The sequence below is a fragment of the Rhinatrema bivittatum genome, chromosome 6 (assembly GCF_901001135.1).
Source record: "Rhinatrema bivittatum chromosome 6, aRhiBiv1.1, whole genome shotgun sequence".
NCBI lineage: Eukaryota > Metazoa > Chordata > Amphibia > Gymnophiona > Rhinatrematidae > Rhinatrema > Rhinatrema bivittatum.
Genome location: NC_042620.1, coordinates 183,659,115 through 183,684,377, shown reverse-complemented (window position 1 = coordinate 183,684,377; position 25,263 = coordinate 183,659,115). Strand labels below are relative to the sequence as shown.

The 25,263-nt window shown below is 46.1% G+C and overlaps 1 protein-coding gene across 5 annotated transcripts in view; it reads right to left on the bottom strand.

Moving 5' to 3' along the window:
* Positions 1–25,263, bottom strand: part of KIAA2012 (KIAA2012 ortholog) — a 389,440-nt gene that overhangs the window by 66,409 nt on the left and 297,768 nt on the right. For 4 of the 5 annotated variants that reach the window (XM_029606277.1, XM_029606279.1, XM_029606278.1 and 1 more), the window contains 3 exons: positions 19,316–19,414; positions 13,651–13,708; positions 13,359–13,541 (listed from right to left, as the gene is read on the bottom strand). In XM_029606277.1, the coding sequence (XP_029462137.1) occupies positions 13,359–13,541; positions 13,651–13,708; positions 19,316–19,414 (340 nt within the window). The remainder of the gene's footprint in view (positions 1–13,358; positions 13,542–13,650; positions 13,709–19,315; positions 19,415–25,263) is intronic. The other variant, XM_029606281.1, reaches the window with a different exon arrangement.

The window sequence follows — 25,263 nt, the reverse complement described above, 5'->3', positions numbered from 1 at the left end:
GGTCTACAATTAGCTATTCAATGCATGTCTGTTCCGCCAATTGTGTCCTTTTTAATATGGCTTGCATAACTAATTATTAAACCTCTAAGTACCACTTTAATTATCTTCCATCTCAGGGCTGGATCATATAACTCTGGACCATGATATGAATTAAAAATCTTCTATCATTGTATTTATTAAACTCGCAGATTTCTCCCTCCCCAGCAGTAAGCAAAGTTGCTTACCTGTAACAGGGTTCTCTGGGAACAGCAGTACAAAACAGCCACACAAGTGGGTGACATCAACTAGGCACTGTCACAGAAAAAGGTTCTGTCTCTTCTAGTTCCAAAAGTACTGGAAAATCTTTCAGAGCCTGCATGCTCCTTCCTGCGCTATCGCCATCACATGACAATGCCTCAGTTTTTCTCTAGCTTCATCTGGAACCTCAACTTCTGGGAGGTGGATGGGATTGTGTGACTGGTACTGCTGTCCACGGAGAACCCTTGTTACAGGTAACTAACTTTGCTTTCCCTGAGCTGCACAAAAAGCCAACAAGTGGGGACTCCTAAGCTCAGTGATGCGCATTTTGATTTTTAAAATTAGTATTGTATAGTTATATAAATTTAATGCACTTTCCATATGATCTAGCAATTGCTCTTGATTTGACTCATCAAATCACTTTGTAAAAGTGTTATAGTTGTGCATGTTGCCACACTGCATATTTCATGAGGTGAGGCTCCATTTAAGTGAGCAATCATAGATGCCTTAAGCTCATAATTGATGAGGTGAAAATGAATGTGGCAATGGAATGGAAGCTCTAGTACAGGGCTTCCCAAACTTGTCTTGGGTCCCCCACAGCCAGTCTGGTCTTCAGGATATCCACAATGAATATGCATGAGACTGGAAACAGGACACTGGGCTTGATGAACCTTTGGTCTGACCCAGTATGTCAATCTTATGTTATGTTTATATTCTAAGTATTTCAGCAGATGCTTAGGTTTGCAAGAAAAGGAAAATTGGTTCTTACCTGCTAATTTTCGTTCCTGTAGTACCATGGATCAGTCCAGACCCTGGGTTATGTCACCAATCCAGCAGAGGGAGGCAGAGAAAACATTCTAATGACTCTGACGTATACCCTGGAGCACCACCTGCAGCCAATCAGTATTGACCAGTATCAAAGCAGAAATTTAACTACTAACATATTAACTAGCTATCTAAACAGGAGAACGAATTTCCAACTCACAAATCCTAAATGGAAGCAAAATCCCCCAAAAAAATAAATCTTGGGAATAAACAAGAAAATATTAAGAAAAATAGACAGCATGAAAAGGCGGTTTAATCACCCAAACAGTGAACGAGCGGACTCTCTGAAAAGATAAATATAATTCACAGACATAAAGGGTGGGCATCTGGACTGATCCATGGTACTACAGGAACGAAAATTAGCAGGTAAGAACCAATTTTCCTTTCCCTGTACGTACCTGGATCAGTCCAGACCCTGGGATGTACCAGAGCTGATTCAATTAGGGTGGGACCCAGAGAGTCTCGCTCGGAGAACACTCTCTCCGAAGGCTGCCGAACTTGGAGCGTGAACATCCAAGTGGTAATGACGAGCAAAAGTATGCAACGACTTCCAAGTCGCTGCTTTACAAATCTCCTGAGGAGAAACTAACTGTCATTCTGCCCAAGAGGTAGCCTGTGACCTAGTAGAATGAGCTCTCAACCCTTCAGGAAGGTCACGACGAGCTAGAAGATAAGCTGAACGAATTGTCTCTTTTAACCAACGAGCAATCGTAGCCTTCGAAACCTTATGACCTTTGCGAGGGCCACTCCACAAAACAAACAAATGATCAGACAATCAAAAATTGTAACTTCAAGATAACGCAACAGAGCTCGTTGTACATCCAATTTTTTTAAGATCCCTAGAGGAAGGATCCAAACGATCTAAACACGGAAAAGCCGGAAGCTCTATGGACTGATTTAAATGGAAAGAAGATACTACCTTAGGTAAAAAAGATGGTACAGTCCGTAATGAAATTCCTGTATCAGAAATTCTAAGAAAAGGTTCTCTGCAAGACCAGGCCTGCAACTCTGAAATTCTACGAGCTGAAGAAATGGCCACAAGAAACACCACCTTCAATGTGAGATCCTTCAAAGTCGCATGATTAAGGGGTTCAAAGGGAGCCGAACACAGAGCCCTAAGAACCAAATTCAAACTCCAAGCAGGACAAGGATTCCGAAATGGAGGACGTAGATGTTGCGCACCTTTGAGAAAACGCGCTACATCCGGATGCGCAGCCAAGGATAATCCCTGAACCTTACCATGAAAACATCCAAGCGCTGCCACTTGTACCCGTAAGGAACTACAGGACAAACCCTTGGCTAATCCATCTTGTAAAAAAGATAAAATATTGGATACAGAAGAGTGAACTGGATCTACTTGATGCTCATTACACCAAGATTCAAAAACCTTCCACACCCTTGCATAAGCCAAAGATGTAGAAGGTTTACTAGAACACAATAAAGTAGTCACTACAGCATCTGAATAACCTTTATTCTTTAACTGACGCCTCTCAAAAGCCATGCTGCTAGAGAGAAGCGTTTGACCTCTTCCAAACAAACCGGACACTGAGACAGAAGGCACGGAAGATCTCGAAATTGAAGGGGACCGTCCAGTGCTAATCTGACCAGGTCCGCAAACCACGGACGGCGTGGCCACTCTGGAGCCACTAAGACAACGTTGACTTGTTGAACTTCTATCCGACGCAGAACCTTGCCGATCAGAGGCCAGGGAGGGAACACGTAGAGAAGAACATCCCTTGGCCAAGGAAGTACCAGAGCATCTACTCCTTCCGCTCCTCTTTCCCTCCTGCGGCTGAAGAACCGAGGGGCTTTGGCATTCTGAAATGTGGCCCTGAGATCCATTGCCGGAGTGGACCATCTGTTGCATATCATTTAATAGGCTTCCTCGCACAGTTCCCACTCGCCTGGGTCGAGATGATGCCGACTGAGAAAGTCGGCTTGAATGTTGTCCACCCCGGCAATGTGTGAGGCTGCGATGCTGAGCAGATGTCGCAGATGCTGAGCAGCTGTTGTGCTTCCTGAGCTACCAGGAAGCTTCGGGTTCCTCACTGACGGTTGATGTATGCTACCGTGGTCGCATTGTCAGAAAGAACCCGTACCGACTTCCCGCAAAGGAGAGGTTGAAGAGCAATTAAGGCTAAACGAACCATTCTGGTCTCTAAAAGATTGATTGACTACTGCGCTTCCTCTTCGGACCACTGACCCTGAACAGATGTATTCTGACATACCGCTCCCCAGCCTGAAAGACTGGCATCGGTAGTGACCACAGTCCATTCTGGAATCTCTAGCGGTACACATTGTTTCAGATTCGCTGTCTGTAACCACCAATCTAGGCTGGAACGAGCCGTCTCCGTAAGAGGAAGGGGAAGGTGGTATAGTTCCGAAACCGGATTCCAGCGTGAAAGCAATGCAGACTGAAGTGGTCTCATGTGCGCAAAGGTCCAGGGAACCAACTCCAAAGTAGAGGTCATTCAACCTAAAACTATCAAGTAATCCCGCATACAAAGAATAGGAATAGACTGTAAGTCTCAAATTTGTGATTGAACTTGAGAAGGCGATGCTCCGGAAGGAACACTATCCCTTGAAGAGAGTGTTGAACCGTGCACCCAAAAACTCCAGAGATTGGGAAGGTAATAGGTGACTCTTGTCTTCGTTGATCACCCAGCCTAGAGACTGCAAAAAGCTGATTACCCTGTTGATTGTATACTAACAAAGAGATTCCGACTTCGCTCGAATCAACCAGTCGTCCAGGTACAGATGTACCAACAGGCCCTCCTTCCTGAGTTGAGTGGCCACCACAACCATTATCTTGGTAAATGTTCTGGGAGCTGTGGCTAATCCGAACGGGAGAGCCCTGAATTGATAATGTTGCCCTAGAATGCAAAACCTGAGAAACTTCTGATGATCGGATCGAATGCCGATATGAAGATAAGCTTCGGTGAGGTCGAGAGATGCTAGAAATTCTCCTCTGTGAACCGAAGCTATGACAGACTGAAGAGTCTCCATCCGGGACTATGGAATCCTTAGACAATGGTTGACCCTTTTGAGATCGAGAATGGGACGAAAGGTTCCTTCCTTTTTGGGAACGACGAAGAAAATTGAATAACGACCTTTCCGATGTTGGAACTGGAACTATAGCTCCTAAGTCGCTTAAACGCTGTAGCGAGTCTTGGATAGAACCCATTGATCTGACGTACATCTGGCCCATTCTCCGTAAAACAGAGACAGCCTGCCCCCTATGATGGGAACCGGAGAAAAGACTGGTCTTATCTCATTGGACAGACTTTGTGCCTCCTGAGACTTGGGAAGTTCCAGGTCTACCAAAGTGGCGGCCACGAAAGGACTGAGACCAATTCTGTTGTCTACCTGAAGATTGTTTAGCTGGAGGAGCCAACGGATGAGAAGAACGAAATCTTCTGTTAGACCGAAAATGAGAGCGAGATGAAAAAGAGCTTCTAGGTCTAGGACGGTCCTCTGGCAATTTGTGAATCTTATTTTCCCCTAGGGACAAAATTAAATCTTCCAATTCCTTACCAAATAATAATTTTCCCTTAAAGGGTAAAGCCTCTAATTGAGCTTTGGAGGATGCGTCTGCGGACCAATTCCTCAACCAGAGAAGTCTGTGAGCCGATACAGAAGCAACGATAGAGCGAACAGAGATCCTAATGAGATCATATAAAGCATCTGCACTATAAGCAACTGTAGCTTCCAGTCTACCAACCTGAGCAACTTCCTCTTCAGAGAGGGAAGAATTGTTTTGTAAAGCTTGGACCCATCTTAGTCCAGCTCGCAAAGCCAAGCTACTACACATGGCAGCCCGCACACTAAAAGCAGAAACCTCAAAAATTCGCTTAAGCTGAACCTCCAGCTTACGATCTTGGAGATCTTTAAGAGCCGTAGCCCCAGTTACTGGAATAGTTGTTTTCTAAGTGACGGCTGAAACAGCGGCATCCACCTTAGGAAATTTTCAAATTTCCAAAGCTTCCTCAGGTAATGGATACAATTTTTCCATGGCTCGTGCTACCTTAAGCCCCAACTCAGGAGTATCCCACTCCCGGTATATAAAGTCAGTGAGAGAAAGATGAAAAGGAAATGATGTCGTGGGACCTTTAAGGCCAAGCAACACTGGGTCAACGCCACCTATCCGATAATCCTTCACTGGAGCCTCGAGACCCAATTCCAGTAAAATTGCTGGAATTAAGGGACTAAGTTCCTCTCTTCTAAACAGGCGGACTACTTTGGGGTCATCCCCATCCGCAACATGAGAGTCTGAACTAATACTCAAAGCAGGGTCTTCATTTAAATCCCCCTCCAGCAAGGACTTGTCCGGCATAGGTAAAGAGCCATGCTCAGAATCATCTGAAGAGAAAAAATTGTCTGATCCGGACCCGGACGAAGGGGACGCTTCGGAGCTGACCCCACTCCCAAATCCGTGGAACTAGCCCTTTTAGAGGAACGTGGCTTTAACCTCTGTTCAGATGAGAGACTCTTATGTCTCTTATGAAATTTCTTAGATTTGTAAGCTTTGCAAAGAAAACGAAGAAAATCCCCTGAAAAGGCAGGAGAAGAGGAAGAAAAATCTGAAATCTCCTCCAGGCTTTCAGCCGATAAATATGGCCCTGTTTCGCGCGGCTTGTCCCCTCAAGGGACCGCCGGCTGCGGCGACAGCGGAGGCAGGTCAGAAGCACCCTGAATAGCTTGTTGTGTCGCCACTCTCAGAGTAGACAGGAGTGCCTCAGTTCCAGCACTGCAGCGAAATGAGTCCGGGGCAGGAGAGCAGCTGGGCCAAGGTTTTGGGGCCGCGCGAAGTGGCCGAGACCCTTTTGTTATCAGCAAACTTGATGAGCCTTCCCCCTCGGGGAGACACGATGAACAGAGACTCTCCCTGGAGAGACGCGCGCGCGCATCTCCACAAGCGCGGCAGGCCGTGCCTCGCGGCATTATAAAGAAAAAACAGCGCGAAATAAAAAGTATGAAATAAACTAAAAAACTAAAAGAAACCGCGGCGAAAAACAAAGGCACAGGCCCACCGAACACCAAAAGGTAAGTATTATTTAATTATTTAAAAACTCTTCTATACCGTCGTTAAGTTGGAGAACCATCACAAAGGTTTACATATAGGCACGATAATTATGATTGGTATAGCTTACAACTTGAACATGTGCCATCATAGTACGGTAACAATAAAGTGCAATAAGCTATGAGTTTAAGTAAACTAATCAGTTTGGTATGACAATTTCTCAACGGTACAAAATTAACATTACTGTGGGTTTGTTCGGTGCGTCCATCTTAATCAATTGTTTTTTTCCTTCTCTTTGTCCTTCTCAAAAGCTTGTATATAGAGCCAGGTTTTCAGGTTAGATTTAAAGATTTTCAGATTTCTCTGGAGCCTTAGTTCGAGAGGCATGGTGTTCCATAGTACAGGGCCAGCCAGTGACAGTGCTCTTTCCCTTACTTGAGTGAGCTGAGCTGATTTGACTGAGGGGACAGTTAGTAGGGCCTTATTTGCAGATCTTAGGTTTCTGTGAGGGACATGTACGCGCAGTGCTGTGTTGAGCCAGTCGGCTTTTTCCTCATGTATTAGCTTATGAATTATACATAGAACTTTGTATTGTATTCTTTGTTCGATTGGGAGCCAATGTAGTTCGGCAAGTGTTCCAGTTATGTGGTCCCTTCTTTTTTTGCCAGTTAAAATTCTTGCAGCGGAGTTTTGTAGTATTTGCAGTGGTCTAAGTGTAGATTGTGGTAGCCCTAGTAATAGTGCATTACAATAGTCCGTGCTAGCGAATATCAGTGCCTGTAGGATTGTGCGAAAGTAAACAACGATTCAGCTGTGAAGAATTATTTTTCTTTTTCTTTTTTACCTGACCGAAACACCACGGCCTCCAGGAACTGCTCCAAGTAGGGTGAGTGAGCCGGGCCCCCCGGTATCACTCCTGCCAGGAGTGGTTGCTGGGTTCAAAACCTCCCCAACTCCGGCAGCCTCAAAAACCAGGAGGGATAGTCCTCCCAGGACTTGGCAACCTCCCGGGAGGCAGTGAAATGGCTGTGAAGAAAAATAAAACCTTTTTTTTTTAAATAACTTAAATGAAAAGAACAGGCTCTCTTCAAAAGAAAAAGAAAGTCTGCAAAAAATTAACTCCTAAACTACCTGACTAAAAAATAACAAACTACCACAGACTGCAGGGGTTAGGAACGTCCACCTCTGCTGGGAGATAGAGAAATACTGATTGGCTGCAGGTGGTGCTCCAGGGTATACGTCAGAGTCATTAGAATGTTTTCTCTGCCTCCCTCTGCTGGATTGGTGACATAACCCAGGGTCTGGACTGATCCAGGTACGTACAGGGAAATGGGTCCAAAGCGTTTTGTTGACACCATTTGGAGTACATATTCCATTTGAAAGAATAATTTGTTCTACTGGAAGGCTTTCTAGATGAGACTAGTATGTCCACAAACTCTGCAGGCACAATCACAGTGAGCACTCAACATCCAAGCTGTGAGGTTGAGAGCTGAAAGACTGGGTTGATTCAATGTCATGTCTTCCCGAGTTAACAACGCAGGGTCTGTTCCCAGATATATGGGAGGACTGCTGAAAAGTAACATGAGTTATGTATACCAGATCTGTCTGGGCCATGCTAGGGCTATGAGGATCAGCCAAGCATGGCCTGAAGAACCTTTTGCACTGTTCGTGGAGAAGCAGTAACAGTGGAAAAGTGTACTTTTGTTTTTGTCTCCCGTCAAGGAGGAAAGTGTTCTGCACTAGTATGTGATACTTGGTAGAACTGAGAAAAATTGATTTACTTTTGAGTTCTGTTGGGATGCGAATAGGTCCACTGAGAGTAGACCCCCATAAGCTGAAGAGTTTGTCAGCCATTGACTGCTGTAGAGACCACTTATGTGGTTGAAAAACTCTGCTGAGTTGATCTGCCAGTGTTTTGGAAATAGTAATATAGTTGTTACGACTGGGCTCCGGTCAGGAGTCGTGAACACCACCCAGAAGGGTGGCTCCAGGTTGAGAGAGACAGGAATGGCTAGAACAGAGTCTGGGTCCAGGCTGGGTCAGGGCAGGCGGCAAGTAGCAGTGTCTGTGTCCAGGCTGGGTCAGGGCAGGCGGCAGATAGCAGTGTCTAGGTTCAGGCTGGGTCAGGGCAGGCGGCAAGTAGCAGTGTCTGGGTCCAGGCTGGGTCAGGGCAGGCGGCAAGTAGCAGTGTCTGGGTCCAGGCTGGGTCAGGGCAGGCGGCAGATAGCAGTGTCTAGGTTCAGGCTGGGTCAGGGCAGGCGGCAAGTAGCAGTGTCTGGGTCCAGGCTGGGTCAGGGCAGGCGGCAGATAGCAGTGTCTAGGTTCAGGCTGGGTCAGGGCACAGTAAGCAGGGCAAGGCAGGTCAGAAGGCCCGTAGGCCACACACACACAGAAGGCTCGTAGGCCACACACTGTAAGTGGGGCAAGGCAGGTCAGAAGGCCCGTAGGCCACACACACACACAGAAGGCCCGTAGGCCACATACCGTAAGGCAGGTCAGAAGGCCCGTAGGCCACACACACACAGAAGGCCCGTAGGCCACACACCGTAAGCGGGGCAAGGCAGGTCAGAAGGCCCGTAGGCCACACACACACCGTAAGTAGGGCAAGGCAGGTCAGAAGGCCCGTAGGCCAGGTATGGAAAGCAAGGAAGAAGGCCCGAAGGCCGCGCAAGGCAAGGCAAGGCAAGGCAAGGCAAGGAAAGGAAAGGCCCGAAGGCCGCGCAAGGCAAGGAAAGGCCCGAAGGCCGCGCAAGGCTAGAGCAGGGAGCCCAGGTGAGCTCGATGCCGAAGCACCGAGGGAACTGTCAGGCAGGGTTATAAGGGCAAACCCAGAACATAGAGTGGACAGAGGAGATGGACTGGGCCTGTCAGGAGAGCCAGCACTAGAGGGACCCCTGGTGGTGAGGCGGTTGCACTGCAGTCAAAACTGTAACAATAGTAACATAATAATTGACAGAAGATAAAGACCAATTGGTCCATCAAGTCTGTCCAGCAAATTGCTTATGGTAGTAACTGTCGTGCTGTGCAGTTATACCCTGTGCCTTCTGTAAAGGGTAGTAACTGCTGCTCCATGGGGGTAAAAGATTAATTTGTATATACCACGAGAGGGATCTTGAGATAATAGTCTGGCAATCTGAAGGCAGCAAAGCAAGGTGACCAGGTGATAGCTAAAGCTAGAAGGATACTGAACTGCAGAGAGAGGAATTATCAGTAAGAAAAAGAAAGTGATAATGCCCTTGTACAGATCCTTGATGAGGCCTTACCTGGAGTACTGTGTTCAGTTCTGGAGACTGTATCTCAAAAAGGGTAGAGACAGGATGGAAATAGTCCAGAGAAAGACAACCAAAATTGTGAGGTCTGTATTGGAATTCTTATGAGGAGAGGCTGAAGGATCTAAATATGGAAACCCTGGAGGAGAGGAGGTGAAGGGGAGACATGATACAGGCTGAAAGATATTAATGATGCACAAACTTCACATCTTTTCTATTGAAAGGAAACTGTAGAATTAGTGGTCACGAAATGAAACTTAAGGGGGGATGACTTAGAACCAACCTCAGGAAATATTTTTTCACAGAGAGGGTGGTGGATGCCTAGCATGCCCTCCTGGAAGAGGTGGTGAGGACAAAACAGTAAATGAATTCCAAAGAGTATGGAATAAACATTGCAGATCCCTAGAGGCTAGGGTAGAAAGTGGTGCATGGGGGTAACCTACATGGAGTGGCAGTTACTACCCTTAACAGAAGGTATGGGGGTAACCTGCATGGAGCAGCAGCTACTATCCTTTACAGAAGGCATGGCGGTAAACTGCACTGAGTGGCAATTTATTACCATAAACAACTTGCTGGGCAGACTAGATGCACCATTTGGTCTTTATCTGCTATCATTACTATCGGGTCGACACAGTAAGGCCGCGTTAGAAAGAGTGCGGCAGTGCCGGGCGCACCCCTGTTTGCCGCACGCACAGTTCTGATCACAGACCGCTCGATACTCTATTTAAATTGCTTGCAAATGCAAGCCGCGTCTGCAAAGTGTTAGGCGAAGCGTTAGGCCCACGCAACCCATTTTACTGTATAGGCACTTAATACAGCGCCTATACAGTATCCTGGGTGCGCTGGTACCTGTCATTTCAAATGTCATTTCAAATGACATTTGAAATGACAGGCACCAGGAAGTGGATCCCAACTTTAACCAATGAAAACCTAAAAACCGAAAATCCCCTCCTCCCGAAGCGGCTTGACATGTGCCAACTTACCTTTTGTTGCTTTTCAGCCCCTTCCCTTCTCTGCCGCCCTCCGGAGGGGGCAGCCAGCGGCGAAAATGGCTCGCAGCGGTCCCCCCCGTGCAGGTCCCGGTTCTCCTGGCTCGGCCCTCATCAAATTGTGAAGTCAGGTGAGAGCCCACTGTTCTGTGCCCTCTCCAGTCACGGCGCGAGCGGAGCGAAGCGAAGCGAAGCGAAGCAAAGCGCACTTTCATTGGCTGAGCGCCCGTCAATTTGGGCACACATGGACGGGCGAGCGTGACGTCACAGCGTTCGTCACGCATGCCCGTCTATGTGCTTTCATTGGCTGGAGCGCCCAAATTGACGGGCGCTCAGGCCAATGAAAGTACGCTTCGCTCGCGCCATGACTGGAGAGGGCACAGAACAGTGGGCTCTCACCTGACTTTACAATTTGATGAGGGCCGAGCCAGGAGAACCGGGACCTGCCCGGGGGGGACCGCTGCAAGCCGCTTTCGCCGCCGGCTGCCCCCTCCGGAGGGCGGCAGAGAAGGGAAGGGGCTGAAAAGCAACAAAAGGTAAGTTGGCACATGTCGAGCCGCTTCGGGAGGAGGGGATTTTCGGTTTTTAGGTTTTCATGGGTTAAAGTTGGGATCCACTTCCTGGTGCCTGTCATTTGAAATGACATTTGAAATGACAGGTACCAGCGCACCCAGGATACTGTATAGGCGCTGTATTAAGCGCCTATACAGTAAAATGGGTTGCGCGGGCCTAACACTTCGCCTAACGCTTTGCAGACGCGGCTTGCATTTGCAAGCAATTTAAATAGAGTATCGAGCGGTAGGTGATCAGAACTGTGCGTGCGGCAAACGAGGGTGCGCCCGGCACTGCCGCACTCTTTCTAACGCGGCCTTACTGTGTCGACCCATAAGTAAACGCTCCATTGCCACTCTCAGCTTAGGACTCCCCATATGTAATGGCTAATTCAGCCTGCTTATTGACAGAAAAAGCAAGTTTTCTTATTGCAAACAGTGTTTTCCATAGATAGCAGGATGAATTAGCCATGGAATACTTGCCCACCAACCTGGAGAGTCAATTACATAGCTAGAATTAGCTCTGATATAGACTGAAGAGACTCCCGAGGCAATGACTGTATGGGAATGCCCACACATACTCAGTAGAGCTCAAAGCTCTATTAGCTTGGACAAAAAAGTCCATTTGGTGTTGCCAGATGATGTTACCCACATATAATGGCTAATTCATCCTGCTATCTATGGAAAACACTGTTTATGGTAAGCAAACTTGCTTGCTCTTCTCTCCTCATCCTCCTGTTTGTTCTCTTTCTCCTTCCTCCTTTTATATCCGTTCTTTTCTCTCCCCTCTCTTGTGTTTCTTGCTCTTCTCTCTCCTGTGTCTATTCTACCTACTCTTCCTCCCTTTGCAGCTTTCCCAGAGTGTTTGTTCTTCTTTCTCCCCTCCCTATGTGTCTGTGTTCTTCTCTCTCACTTCACTCCCTGTATATCTCTGTGCCTGTGCTACTCTTTCTCCTCTCCTTGTGTCTCTGCTGCTCTCTCTCCCCTTTCACCTTGTGTATCTCCTCCTGTGTATTGCTACTCTTTCTCCTCTGTTTTCCTGTGGCTTTTCCCCAATTTGTCTCTGCTCTCTTCTGTCCTCTGTATTCCTGCTCTGTTTGCAGGGCAAAGCAGCTTCCGGCTAGCCCTTTTTAAGGAGGCACTAAGACAGGCTGGCATTCTAGCTCTGGAAATACAGGAATCAAAGTGTGTGTGTGTGTGGGGGGGGGGGGGGGGGGAGCAGGAAGAGACTTAGCACAGAGCTTTGTAAACCTGTCCTGGGGTCCCCACTGCCATTCAGGATATCCACAGTGGATATGCATGAGATAAATTAGTACATACTAGGTTTCCAATGGATGCAAATATATCTCATGCACATTCATTGTGGATATCCTGAAAACTCATTTAGCTGTAGGGTCCCCAGGAAAAGTTTGGTATATTGTGCACTCTCCCTGCTGGTTCTTCCTATGGCCAGTTCCACAGTTCCTCATAAGCAGAATGTTTGGTGCAGTGCCTTCCATGGCCCAAAAACATTGCTTGAGTCGAATTAATTATTGCTGCTGGAGCAGCAACTTCCTCCTCAAAGCAAAAGCAAGAGCACCTATTGCTGAGAGAGTGTGTGTGTCCATCCGTGTGCATGTTTGGGTGTGCATATGCACTATGCACTCTTACTCAAGGGGCCACACATGTCACACATCAAAGGAGGACCCAGGAACTGAGTAGAAGGAGCAGCAGGAGCCTGTGCTGTTGCTCTCGTTGCTGGCCGACGGGAGGAGACGTGAGAATCTGTGACACCGCTCTCCCCACTGGCCTCGGAGAGTTGGAGCAGCAGTAGAAGTTTTGGCACCACTGCACATTTCTGCTAACAGTGCTGAGCTTTTTGTGGCAGCTGAAATGGCAGGGAAACAGGTAAGTGGGGTGAAACATTCCTCCATGTGGCATGCACTTTTTAAACTGGATTTCCCTTCATTTCCCCTCAATTCCAGCCCTGATAACACATTATTAGAATGACATTCTGCTTCCATTTTGAACACTCTGCTAAATATCTAGTGTACCAGTTTCCTGGTTATATTGAAGGTCTTGATTTGGCTTAAAGCAATTTTTTTCTTGCACAAAAGACCCAGACCTGATTTTTTCTCTCCAGGACAGCCAGGGCTGGGGATGCCGTGGGAGTCCCAGGCATTGTTCCACCATGACACCTACTGGCTGGAACCTAACAAGCATATGCATCAGGGTCCAGGGGGAGCCACAATTAGTAGTCTGTGGTTTTCGGCCAAGGACTGTCTGGGCAAAGGCTGAGCTAGGTGGGTGGAGGGGGTTATATCCTGGGTAATTGTGATTGAATGACAGCTTATAACCAAATAGAGGGGGGTTGGAAGCCCAAAGGAAAAGGAAATTGCTGGGCCAAAAATATAATAACAAACAAAACAAACCCCCCCATAATTCTTTCTTTTAAATGAATAAGAAATAAGCTTAAAGAATTTCAGACCTTCCGTGGTATCTCCATGCTCTTGCTGCCTTCTCTTCTCCCTCCTCTGTGGTTCTTGTCTGGCAGGAATGTCTGGCAGCAGGTCCCTGGGAGGCACAGCCTGGGTCTCCTGTGCTAGTCTAGGAGAAGGACCTTGAGGATGTTGCTTTTCCTTTTCTAGCTCAGGCACCAGACTTTCAATGGCTGAGAAGAAATACAACTATGCTATTGAAGGGGGAACCGGTTCATGGACAGCAACAAAAATTCAGAAGAAAAAAAATGCCAGAAATTGCAGTTCACATGCCAGCTTTACCTGCTTTCCTGTCTCTGCTCTCCACAATGTCTGCGTTTTCCTGCCATGTGCAGTTTTCCTGTTTGAAAATACAATCCATATTCCAAATCCAATTAAATTATTTTAGAAGCTGTACTGTCTGAAGAATTCAACTCTGCCAGAAAGCAAATGAATAAGTAAGGTAGGCAAGAAAAGCGAAGACAGAGAGGAAGCACCTCTCCCTTACGATGAAATTCCTGATCCTAATGTGTACAGAATTAATATTTAGTTCTCTTCACCCTTTGGAGATAAGAAAATTAATTTACAGCATAAGGGAGGAGGTATGAACCTGGAGGTGAGAATCTGGACAGAAGAAGAAAGAAATCTTGAGAAGTGTTTCTGAATTATCTGTCCCACTCACTCTGTGTGACTCTGGGCGAGTTGCTTTATCTTCTAGGGTCTCACTAAATCCACTGGGATTTGTAATGCTAACCCTATTCCTGCTTTCTTTAGAAGCTGGAATTTAATCCAGGCAGCAAAATGGGCTACCAGGCAATCTACTCCAGACAGGGCTGTGTGTCTTTGTCTCTGTTTTTGAACTGCTATGAATACAAAGCTCATAGAGGTAAATATAGCCAGCTAATGGGCCGATTCAGTCAAGTCCGCGGGAGAGCGGGCGATCCCGGCGCGTGCACAGGCCACTCGCCTGTGCGCGTGATTCAGTATTTAAATTAGGTCCGGCGCCTCCTTTTGGCCCAGAGCGGCAGCTGTCAGCAGGTTTGACAGCCGACGCTCAATTTTGCCGGCATCGGTTCTCAAGCCCGCTGATAGCCACAGGCTCGGAAACCGGACACCGGCAAAATTGAATGTCTGGTTTTCGACCCGACAGCCATCCGCTGACTTCAAAAAAAATTTTTTTTTTTTTACCCTTCAGGACCTCCGACTTAATATCGCTATGATAAGTCGGAGGGTGCACAGAAAAGCAGTTTTTACTGCTTTTCTGTGAACTTTCCCGGTGCCTGAAGAAATTAGCGCCTACCTTTGGGTAGGCGCTAATTTCTGAAAGTAAAATGTGCGGCTTGGCTGCACATTTTACTTACTGAATTGCGTGCGAATACCTAATAGGGCCATCAACATGCATTTGCATGTTGAGGGCCCTATTAGGTTTGGCGGGTTGGACGTGCGTTTTCCGCCCCTTACTGAATAAGGGGTAAGGGAAAACGTGCGTCCAATGGCAGGTATCGGCCCATAAGTAAGATAACCGGATAAGACTTATCTGGCTAACTTACACGGGATATTCAGCAGCACAGCTATGTTGCTGAACATCCCTGTATTTTATTTATTGCTATTTAGTCAGAAAAGTCTTATCCTGATAAATTTAGACCTGCTATGGAGCAGGTCTAACTTATTTGGTTAACTGGATATCACTACTTATCCGGCTTGGGCCAGGATTCATCATTCTGTGTGGAATGATGAACCCTGCACTACAGGGGGGCGAAGCAGCGGGTAGTCGGGCGATAGCCTGCAGTCGGCCGCACCACGGCTGCAGGCTATCGTGGGCATAAAGCCACCGTAAAAAGTGGTGCTATTCCCTGTGCTACTGCCGGTGATAATGTTCGAAACATTGTCGCCGGCAGCGGTGCCGCCACCGATTTCCTTAATTCCCTCCCTAACTCCGCCCCGACTCCTCCCCTCCCCCTAATTTAAATCTTAACGCCGCGATAAGGGCCTATTGCGGCTTGGAAAATAACCTTGTCAGTTAGCTGGCTAAGTAGCGCTGTTTAGCTATGCCCACTACCTGCTCATCCAGCTAAGTGGTGGCCGCTGATCGTAGCCACATATTCGGTGGCCGCCACTTAGCCAGATAAAACGCTATTTATCTGGGTAAGATGGAAAAATAGAATCATGGTTAGTAAGGGAGTGAAGCAACCCAGCCATGAATATCATTTACTCTCTAATAGAACTGTGACTTCACCTCTGTACAAGATTTTTGCCATTTAGTTTCTAGCTATGGGAAGAGTTTTGCATTTTCAACCACCTGCTAGTGGTACCATCTTTTTTTCAGGATGCATTTTGAGCCTTCCTGTAAAATTTTTGGCAATGCTGAGCAGGGAATCTGTTGAGACTCAACTGAAAGCTGCTTCACCTTCCCAGGAAGGGACTAAATCTCATCTTTTTTCATCCTCTATGACCAAATAAAAGTAGAGATGAATATTTGGGAAAAGTTGTGTTTTTTTTCTCTAGCTGTTTTTGGCTCATGATTGTGAATGAGCTAGAACTTCCCACTTCTCACAAGGAGGGTAAAAAGGACACTGATTCAACTCAAATAAGGAAGGCCAGAAGAAAGGCTATAATGGATAAAAATACTACTGCTCTTTAAGTTGTCATACTCCTGTTTTTTTGTTTTTTTTTTTTACCATATTTGCCATTTTGGACTAGATTTTATTTTTCAAACTGCAATAAACTGCTTTTATGTTGAACACATCCAAGAGCTATGGCAGTATTTTTTGTTCAGCCTTCCTGTGAGTGTCTACAATTCTACTCCCGCGAATACCTATTGAATTACTTGCTAAGAGAGATTGTGCAGAGGGAGCTGGCAATTGACATGTACCCCTAGAGCACTGAGGGCCCCCAGAGTTAATCTCCTCCCCACCGGCCGAACCCCAGCTTCCAGGGCCAGAAGTCTGGTGTTAGCAAGGTGTAATAAGTCCGGGATTCAAAGTTTGGCCCTGGGACTTTGCTGTGACCCTTCAATTAGGTGGCCCCAAACCAAGAGGGGGTTACACTGATTATTAGAATAGAACATAAAGGGGTCAATTGTCTCCCCTCACCAGCTAAGCTGTTCTCTAACCATACCCAGCCAGGGTTGCGGAAAGAGGGCATCCCTGCAAAAATAAAAATTAAAGATATGGCCCTTTTTTTATTAAAAGGTATATTTTTTATGCCTCCACAGGGCACTTACCATGCAATAGCTCTGTATATTCAGGACTGAAATATTTCCATAGAGCCAGCTTTTGGCTGTTTCAGATGAAAAAAACTCTACTTTAGGTGAAAACGATACAGAGTGTAAAGACTGTGAGGAATAGGTTTGCTATTAATCTGCTAATGATTCAAGGCAAAGAATCCTTTCCAGATTCAGAGAAAGGAAGAAGGATCATTGATGAGATGCCAGGAATGCTGTTTTAAGCTTCTTGGCATGTACATCAAACTCAAATGCGAAAAGAAGAGGCAAAATCATGTCTTTGAATCAGGTAACTCAAGTCCTCACCTGCTACAACCTAAGAGGCTAATTTTCAAAAGGATTTACATGCGTAAAACTGGGTTTTACGCATGTAAATGCACGTTACCCGTGCACATGGGCTTTTGAAAATTACTACAATCTTATATACCATTGAATTCTCCATAGGTTCCACACAAGTAAGTGCATTTTACACGTGTAAATGGCTTTTGAAAAGTGTTACAATAGCATGTTACATTTACATGTGTAACTCCTTTGAAAATTAATTCCTAAGGTATTTCACAAGACTTAAATCAAATCTGCTCATTATGATGGTAACTTTCAAACTGGCATGCGGGCACACGCGTGCGCGTTTGTCAGTCCGTGTCCAGGGAGGCGGCTGTTTTATAACTTGTGCACATATATGTGTTTATGTTATAAAATAGCCTGGCCGTGGACATGTGCTCCAAATTTTAAGTGGGTGTGCACAGGTGCATGCAAATGCCGCTTCTACCACCTATATTGGGAGATTTTGGAAGGGGCGCGTGCCTATGCCATTTACAGTTTTACCAGTCCGTTCACAGTTCACCCAGTTAAAACTTAGATCCTCCAAACCCCCTTAATTTAATAGCCTTTACTCCCTCCCAGTTATCTCCAGTACTGCAGATCTGCCCATTTATCTTTATTTTATAATTTACACGCATCCATAGCAGAAGTAAAGTTCGCGGCAGGGAGCCTCAGCGTGCGCCGGATCGCATAAGTATTTATGCATGGGCCTCGCTCAGACTATACCCTGTCTGCCCCTTTTTGAAAAATTCTGAGATGTGTGCACTGTGGCATTTACGCGTATATCTGGGCAGTTTTTAAAATCCGCTCGGCGCGCGTGAGCCTGACATATTCATGCATCCCCTAATTAACGCATGCGTTGGGCTTTTAAAATTCTCCTTAATGGATCTAAAAGGAGCTACATTTACAGAGACTTTCTTAAATTATGGCCAGATGACTAACAAAGATAGCCAGTTAAACTATCTGGATAACTTTGTTGAGATATTCAGTCATGCAACTATACATTTAACAAGCTAACTTAGGGCTTTAGTTACTAAGCACTTTTCATATAGACACAGAGTGGGAGAAAAGCTTTAGTAAATCAAGCCTTTAGATGGCCATGTCCCAGAATACCCCCATCTTGTTCCCGATAACTTTTTATATGTTTGCCGGCTATGTCAGGAGTGATCAGACCAGTGGGATTTTAAATCTTGCAGTTTGGCTAAGACCAGGACTTAGCTGGACAAACCACTTTCAGTATTAATTTTTATATTTTTATTGAATGATGTGAAAACAGCAGAAGTTATAATAAAAAAATGTATTGTGGATACAGAAACCCTTAGCAGTAGCTAAAGATAATCAACTGATTCACTACATATTACAAGGGCAGAAAGATGACTGTGGGGTAGATTTTCAAAGGGTTACATGCGTAAGATACGCGCGTAACCCCCGAAAACCTACGCCTGCACTCGCCGAGCCTATTTTGCATAGGCTCGGCTGCGCGCGCAAGCCCCAGGACGCGCGTATGTCCCGGGGCTTCGAAAAAGGGGCAGCCCAGGGGCGGGGCCGAGTGTTCTGGCACAGTGCTGGCAGCAGCTGGCCGGCAGGCGTAACTTTTGGAACAAAGGTAGGAGGGATTTAGTTAAGGCTGGGGGTGGGTTAGATAGGGGAAGGGAGGGGCCAAAAAAAAAGGGGGGCACTCCCTTGCGCGTGCCGACCCCGGATTTTATAACATGCGCGCGGTAGCACGCGCATGTTATAAAATCAGGTGTACATTTGTGCGTGCCGGGTAGCGCGCACAAATGTACCCCGCGCGCGTAACTTTAAAACTCTGCCCCTGTGTGAACACAGAATCCAAAAGAAGAGAATCAGTAAGTGACAAATAAAGCAAACAAGAAGCAAAGTTCCAGCATTATTTTCCATTAGTTCTTACAGGGACACTAAGAGGCCATGCTAGTAAGGATTTACATCATTACACCATGTCTTTTTCTGAATATTCAATCAAAGAAAGGAAGCCACCAGGGGTAGAAATGTATTAGATCATTCAGTCTGGTTATAGGTGTGCCTCTGACATATCCCATAACTTAGTTATCCTGAATATTTGCCCAGCATCCAACACTAAAGTTGATTACAACTTAGGTAGTTGCCAATCTGGCTATTATTTTGTGTATTCAGTCCCCCACCATTCTGTGAGTAATTTTTCTGCCCTTTTTCATGATAATTTTCCCTTTCATGTGGTTCCAGTGAGCCTGTGTTTCCATGAAGCAGACAGGTACAGGCTTCCAAAGCTGCTTGAGTTTGTTAGCTACTGCTCTTCTTTCAGGAGGCTGAAGGTGACCTCTGATCGAAGCTAAATAGCCTTTATGTGGTTAAAGCTGCCCCTTCCTCACTAACTTGCAATGACATAATAGACATCCTGGTAAACCTCTTCTTGTTTTCACATACCGGTTCTTTATCTACAGAACTCAGAATCTCTCCATTCTTGAAAGTTCTTCCCAATGTGTTTGAGGATTCGGTAGATTTCGGTTGCGGTACAGAGATTAACTGCAGAGAAAAAACATCCATTGATTGCCATTCATCATGATGAATATTTCAACATTTTTTGACTTCTGAATTCCATCTTCCATTTACCACTAATGGTGAGTATGTGAACTAATTAATTCATCGGATGAACTCAGAAAACTTAAACTGAACCTCAGACAGAAAGAGAACAAATGGCGTAAGACCCCATGCCCGAGCACACCAGCCGCCTACAAATCAGCCCTTCACTCCTACAGGACTTCCACTCTTCGAACAAAAAAAGATTTTTACGCCCACAGAATCCACGACCTCGTTTTCAATGCCAAGGCCCTATTCTCATATGTATCGGATCTCACGAAAACCATCACCCCACCCGTCCTGGATGATCAAGCACAATCAAAGGCAAATGAACTCGCAACTTTCTTCCAGAGCAAAATATCCAACCTACTAACACTCCTGCCCACCAACCCGGCCTATATTCCCATTTCCATCTCTCTCCCGTCAAACACCGGAACCACTCTGGATTCATTTGAACCTACATCTGCCCTAGAGATAGAATCCTTAATAAAGAAAATGAAACCCTCAAACCATCCCCTTGATCATATCCCAACTAAACTACTCCTATCGGTGCCAGACGCCATCTCCAGACATCTAGCGGATATCATAAACTGCTCACTATCCCAAGGAATTTTCCCTGACATACTGAAACTCGCTACCCTCAAACCCCTGCTCAAAAAACCAAACCTAGACCCTAAAGAACCCAATAACTTCCGCCCCATCTCCAATTTGCCGTTTATCGCTAAGATCATGGAAAAACTAGTCAATAACCAACTGTCAGACTACCTTGAAGACCACAACATTCTTCACCCTACGCAATATGGATTCCGCAAATCTTTAAACACAGAGACCCTCCTCATCTCCCTCACAGATCACCTTCTCATGGGGCTGGATACTGGACACTCCTTCCTTCTTGTACTTCTTGACATCTCGGCTGCATTTGACACGGTGAATCACTCTATCCTCCTCAAACTACTTACAGACATCGGGATAACAGGAACAGCATTCAAATGGTTTGACTTTTTCCTCAATAACAGAGGATACAAAGTAAAAATTAATAACAAAGAGTCTCCTCGCATCAATTCCACAAGAGGCGTACCTCAGGGCTCTTCCCTGTCACCCACACTCTTCAATATATACCTTCTCCCCCTCTGTCAGCTGCTTACGAAGCTAAAACTTAAACACTATCTATATGCAGACGACGTTCAAATCCTGATCCCGATAACTGAATCCCTCTCAAAAACACTTAAATTCTGGGACAACTGTCTTCAAGACATCAACCACCTCCTAACGAACCTAAACCTAGTGCTGAACACATCTAAGACGGAACTGCTCCTTATTTCTCCCAACCTCAGTGACAACCTTCACCTGTCCTACACCAACACCCTGGTCAGCCAAGCAAGAAATCTCGGCGTTATAATTGATAACCAGCTAAATCTAAAGAGGTTTATCAACAACACAACCAAGGACTGCTTCTTCAAACTTCAGGTGCTAAAGAGACTCAAACCGCTTCTGTACTTCCAGGACTTCAGATCAGTACTCCAAGCCATCATTTTTTCCAAATTAGACTATTGCAATTCAGTTCTACTAGGTCTTCCCTCCTCTTCCACAAAACCGCTTCAAATACTGCAAAACTCGGCCGCCAGAATCTTATCAAATGCCAGAAGAGACCATATCACACCTATCCTAAAAAATCTGCATTGGCTTCCTATAAGCTTCAAAATCTTACACAAATGTCTCACCATCATTCACAAATCAGTTTACAATCAAACCCCCATCGATATCCAATACCCACTCACTCTACACACATCCCTAAGACCGATCAGAGAAGCCTACAGGGGACCGCTTCACCCCCCCCCAGCCAAATCCACACTCCACTTAGCCACCAAAGAGAGAGCCTTCTCGACAGCGGCGCCTAACATTTGGAATGCTATGCCCTCTGACCTTAGAAAAGAACCCTGTCTATTGACTTTCAGAAAAAAAGTGAAGACTTGGCTATTCCAACAAGCCTTCCCTTAATCTGGGACCTCCCCAGCTACAGGCTTACTCCAAGGTCCTCTAGTCATCACTTCCCCTTACTGCTTTTGTAAATACTGTTGTATTGATATGGTTTAGTTCAGAATTCCTCTGCCACTGGCTCCTCTTATTCCCAGTTTGAGTACCCCTGTTTTATTGTAACTTTTGTTTATTCTTGGTTATGTTAATGTTATTTCCCTATGTTCCAAGTAAATCGATATGATATGATCTGTATCATGAATGTCTGTATATAAAAGCACTAACTAACTAACTAACTAACTAAATAAATAATGATTGTAATAGAATATGCTGAGGAGTTTCCTAATGCACTCTAAACTGTATTAACTCAAATCCTTTCCACAAAGCACTCCCTGTTGAGGTTGTGGACCCTTGGGCCGTGACAAGTGATGGTGTGACCACTGAGGGATTGCCCCCAGTAGTTCTCGGCTCCGGTAGGTGGAGCTGGCGAGGACAACCCAGCAGGACCTTCACCTGTACCAGCCCTCGTTCCCCGCAGGTTGAGCCCTTGGGTGCCGGGACTGGCAGGACTTAGGTGCGGGTGTCTCGATGAAGATGATGAAGCTGAAGACGAATATAGGGTCAGAGGTCAGGGCTGGCAGCGAAGGTGCGGAATGGAGTCCTATCCAAAGGTCCGGGGCAGGCAGCAGTCAAGCAAGAACAGAGTACCAGGCCAAGGGTCGAGACAGTCAGCAGACAAGCAGAGACGAGAGGACAAGCCGAGGTCAAACCAGGAGATCAAGCCAAGGACTGGGACACAGGAACTGAGGATCAAGGAGGAGGCCGGAGGCAGGGACGAAGGCACGGTCAGGAAGGCAAGAACTGGAACGCAGGACTGGACACAGGATCACGAGGACTGGAACAAGAGCAGGAACGAAACCAGGAACAGGATCAAAGCAGGAACAGGAAGAAGAGACGTCTGGAACAGCAACTAGCACTCCGAGGAGACGACCTGTTGCAAAGGCAAGGAGCTGGAGACTGCTGTGGAGTTTAAACACCCTGGTAGCATGATGTCATCTCCCGGGACCGGGCCGAGGTTTCTCGCTGCGGCCCCTTTAAAGGGCAAAGCCTCCCAGGAGCCCTGCTGGTCGGAGGAAGACGGCATTGGCGGCCGCATGGCGGGCTGTGGTCAGCCTGCTGCAGAGCAGGCTGCACCGGGCTGAGGTGGTGACGGGCGGCAAAGGACGTAGGGAGGACTGGCCGAGGCCTCCCACTGCCGGGTGCCGCAACACTCCCAATGTTAACTATGAGGAATCTATTGCTACAAGAAGTTACAAATATTATCATCATCTTCATCATCAAGTGTTGTCTTTGATAGGATGATCAGCAACTATGCTGTGGTGGTGCTCTCCCTATTAAGTTTTGATCATATTTCTGTATCTTGACCATTTGTTTATGCCATCACCCCAGATTGCTCTCTGCTTTCCCTTCTGTCTTTTGCCTTCTATCATGCCCTGCTTTACCTATTTCTCAAATTGCACTAATGCATATTGTTGCAAATTAACACTTCCAAAGAAAAAATACTTTACACCAAACAATTTATTTCGCCATAATTAAACAATGACCACTTCATGGAGGAAAAAGACCTCAGAAACCAAATGCAAGTCTTATCCAAAACTTATGTACATTTACAGGTGAGCCATGTTGGATTCGTGGACCCTTGAGCCGGCTGGGATGGATGGTGATGCACCGTGGGGAGGCCCACAGTGGACGTCGAAGTTGGGAGGCGGTACAGGAGAGGGGTCTTGAAGAATCTTCACCACCGGAAGCCCGAGGTCCCCCCAGGAGGAGCCCGTGAGGATCCGGGCCTCTTGGACTTAGGTGCGATCCTCTGCGGCCGAGGATCCAATGAGAAGTCCCGGAGAGAGTCAAGCAAAGAAGCCGAAGCCAGGAGGTCGAGTAGGACTTCACCCTTGGAAGCCCGCGGTCCCCCTGGGAGGAGCCAGTGAGGACCCGAGCCGCTGGGACTTAGGCGAGATCTCCTGGAAGACGCAGAACCGGATACCTGTGGATGATGAGCAGTCAGAAGCCAGTGGACGAGCCGAAGTCAAAGCCAGGAGTCAGAAGCCGAAGACAAAGCCAAGGGACGGAAGCTGAAGTCAGAAGCCAATGGACGAGCTGAAGTCAAAGCCAGGAGTCGGAAGCCGGGGTCAGAAGCCAGGAGTCGGAAGCCGGAGTCAGAAGCCAGGAGTTGAGACAGCAGCTAGTAGCTCTCAGCAGAGAATGAACCTTGTTGCAAGGCAGGGAAGAGATCCAGATGCAGGATTATATACCCTGTGAGCATCTGACGTGATCCCAGGGCAGGACTGAGTTTCCCGCACTGGCCCCTTTAAGAGCTGAGCCCCTGCGCGTGCATGCATAGGGGGCGGGGCCAGCCGCGGAGCATCGACAGCGTCTCCCTCGAGGAGGGAGCGCCACAGTCTATGTTGTGCAGGCCCGAGGGATCGTCGCAGCGGCCCGGGCCGTCCCCGAGGTAATTGGAGGGACCGGGTCATGGCCCGGGACCGTAACAAGCCAATCATTGGTCTTCAAAAAACCTCCCAATGTACCTTTATTATTATAATGTATTTAATTTTTACTTTTTTTCTTATTTCAAAAAAATTATTTTATTAAAATATAAAAATCACTTCTTTGTTTCTTATTGTGATATCTCAATGGAAAAAGTTTCTTTCAATTCCACATCTGAAGATAATGTGATTTTTCATTTGAAAACACACTATTGTAAGTAGCAAGAAATTAAAAATCTGACTGATCAGGTTTTTTGACGAAGTTTTTTTTTGACGAAGAAAGAACATCGGTTTCTCAATATGAAGAACCCTACGATTCCAACTATATACGCACTACCTAAGATTCATAAAGATTCAAGTAATCCGCCAGGCAGACCCATTATTTCGTCAAATGGGTCTGTTCTTGAAAAATTATCATTATATGTGAACACTTTTTTGAAACCTCTTGTCAATACAATGGACTCATACATCAAAGATACTACTCATTTTTTGAATATATTGCATGATTTAGATTTTGATTGTCAAGATTTGTACCTTGTAACATTTGATGTTACATCACTCTATAGTATACATCAATACCACAGAATTCATTAATGCTGGTTATTAGAGATTTATTAAGCTCCAGATCACGTCCACATGAAGTGCCCACAAGTTTCATTATGAATTTGTTAAGGTTGGCGTTAACAAAATTTTTTTTCATATTTGATAGAAAGCTTTACCAACAGGTATTGGGAACTGCCATGGGCGCAACAATGGCACCATCATTGGCAAATCTTTATATGGAGAAATTTGCATTGGAATGGATTATGAACTCTCCTTTTGCTAAACAAGTGAAATTGTGGAAATGATTTATAGACAAGATTTTCATCTGGTGGTCTGGTTCTATAGAAGAGTTGAGGAGTTTTCATTGTTGGCTCAACTCATGTGAGAATGCCATTCAATTTTCCATCTCTTTCCATTTTTCTGAAATTTCTTTTCTGGACGTGAGTGTATACAAATCTGAAGATGGGACGTTGTCTACCACCCTGTTTAAAAAATCCACAGATCAGAACACCTTCCTTGAATATAATAGTTTCCATCTGTTTCACCTAAAGGATAGTTTACTGTATTCACAAATGCTTAGAATTAGAAGAAATTGTACTGACATCAGTGAATTCAAGAGACATTCAAAGGAGAAGTGCAGTGATCTATTGGAACGTGGATATGTTGCGGTCCTGCCCGCGAGGAGCGCGGGCAGGCTCCTCACCTTACGCGGCCAGTCGGGCCGCTGACGTC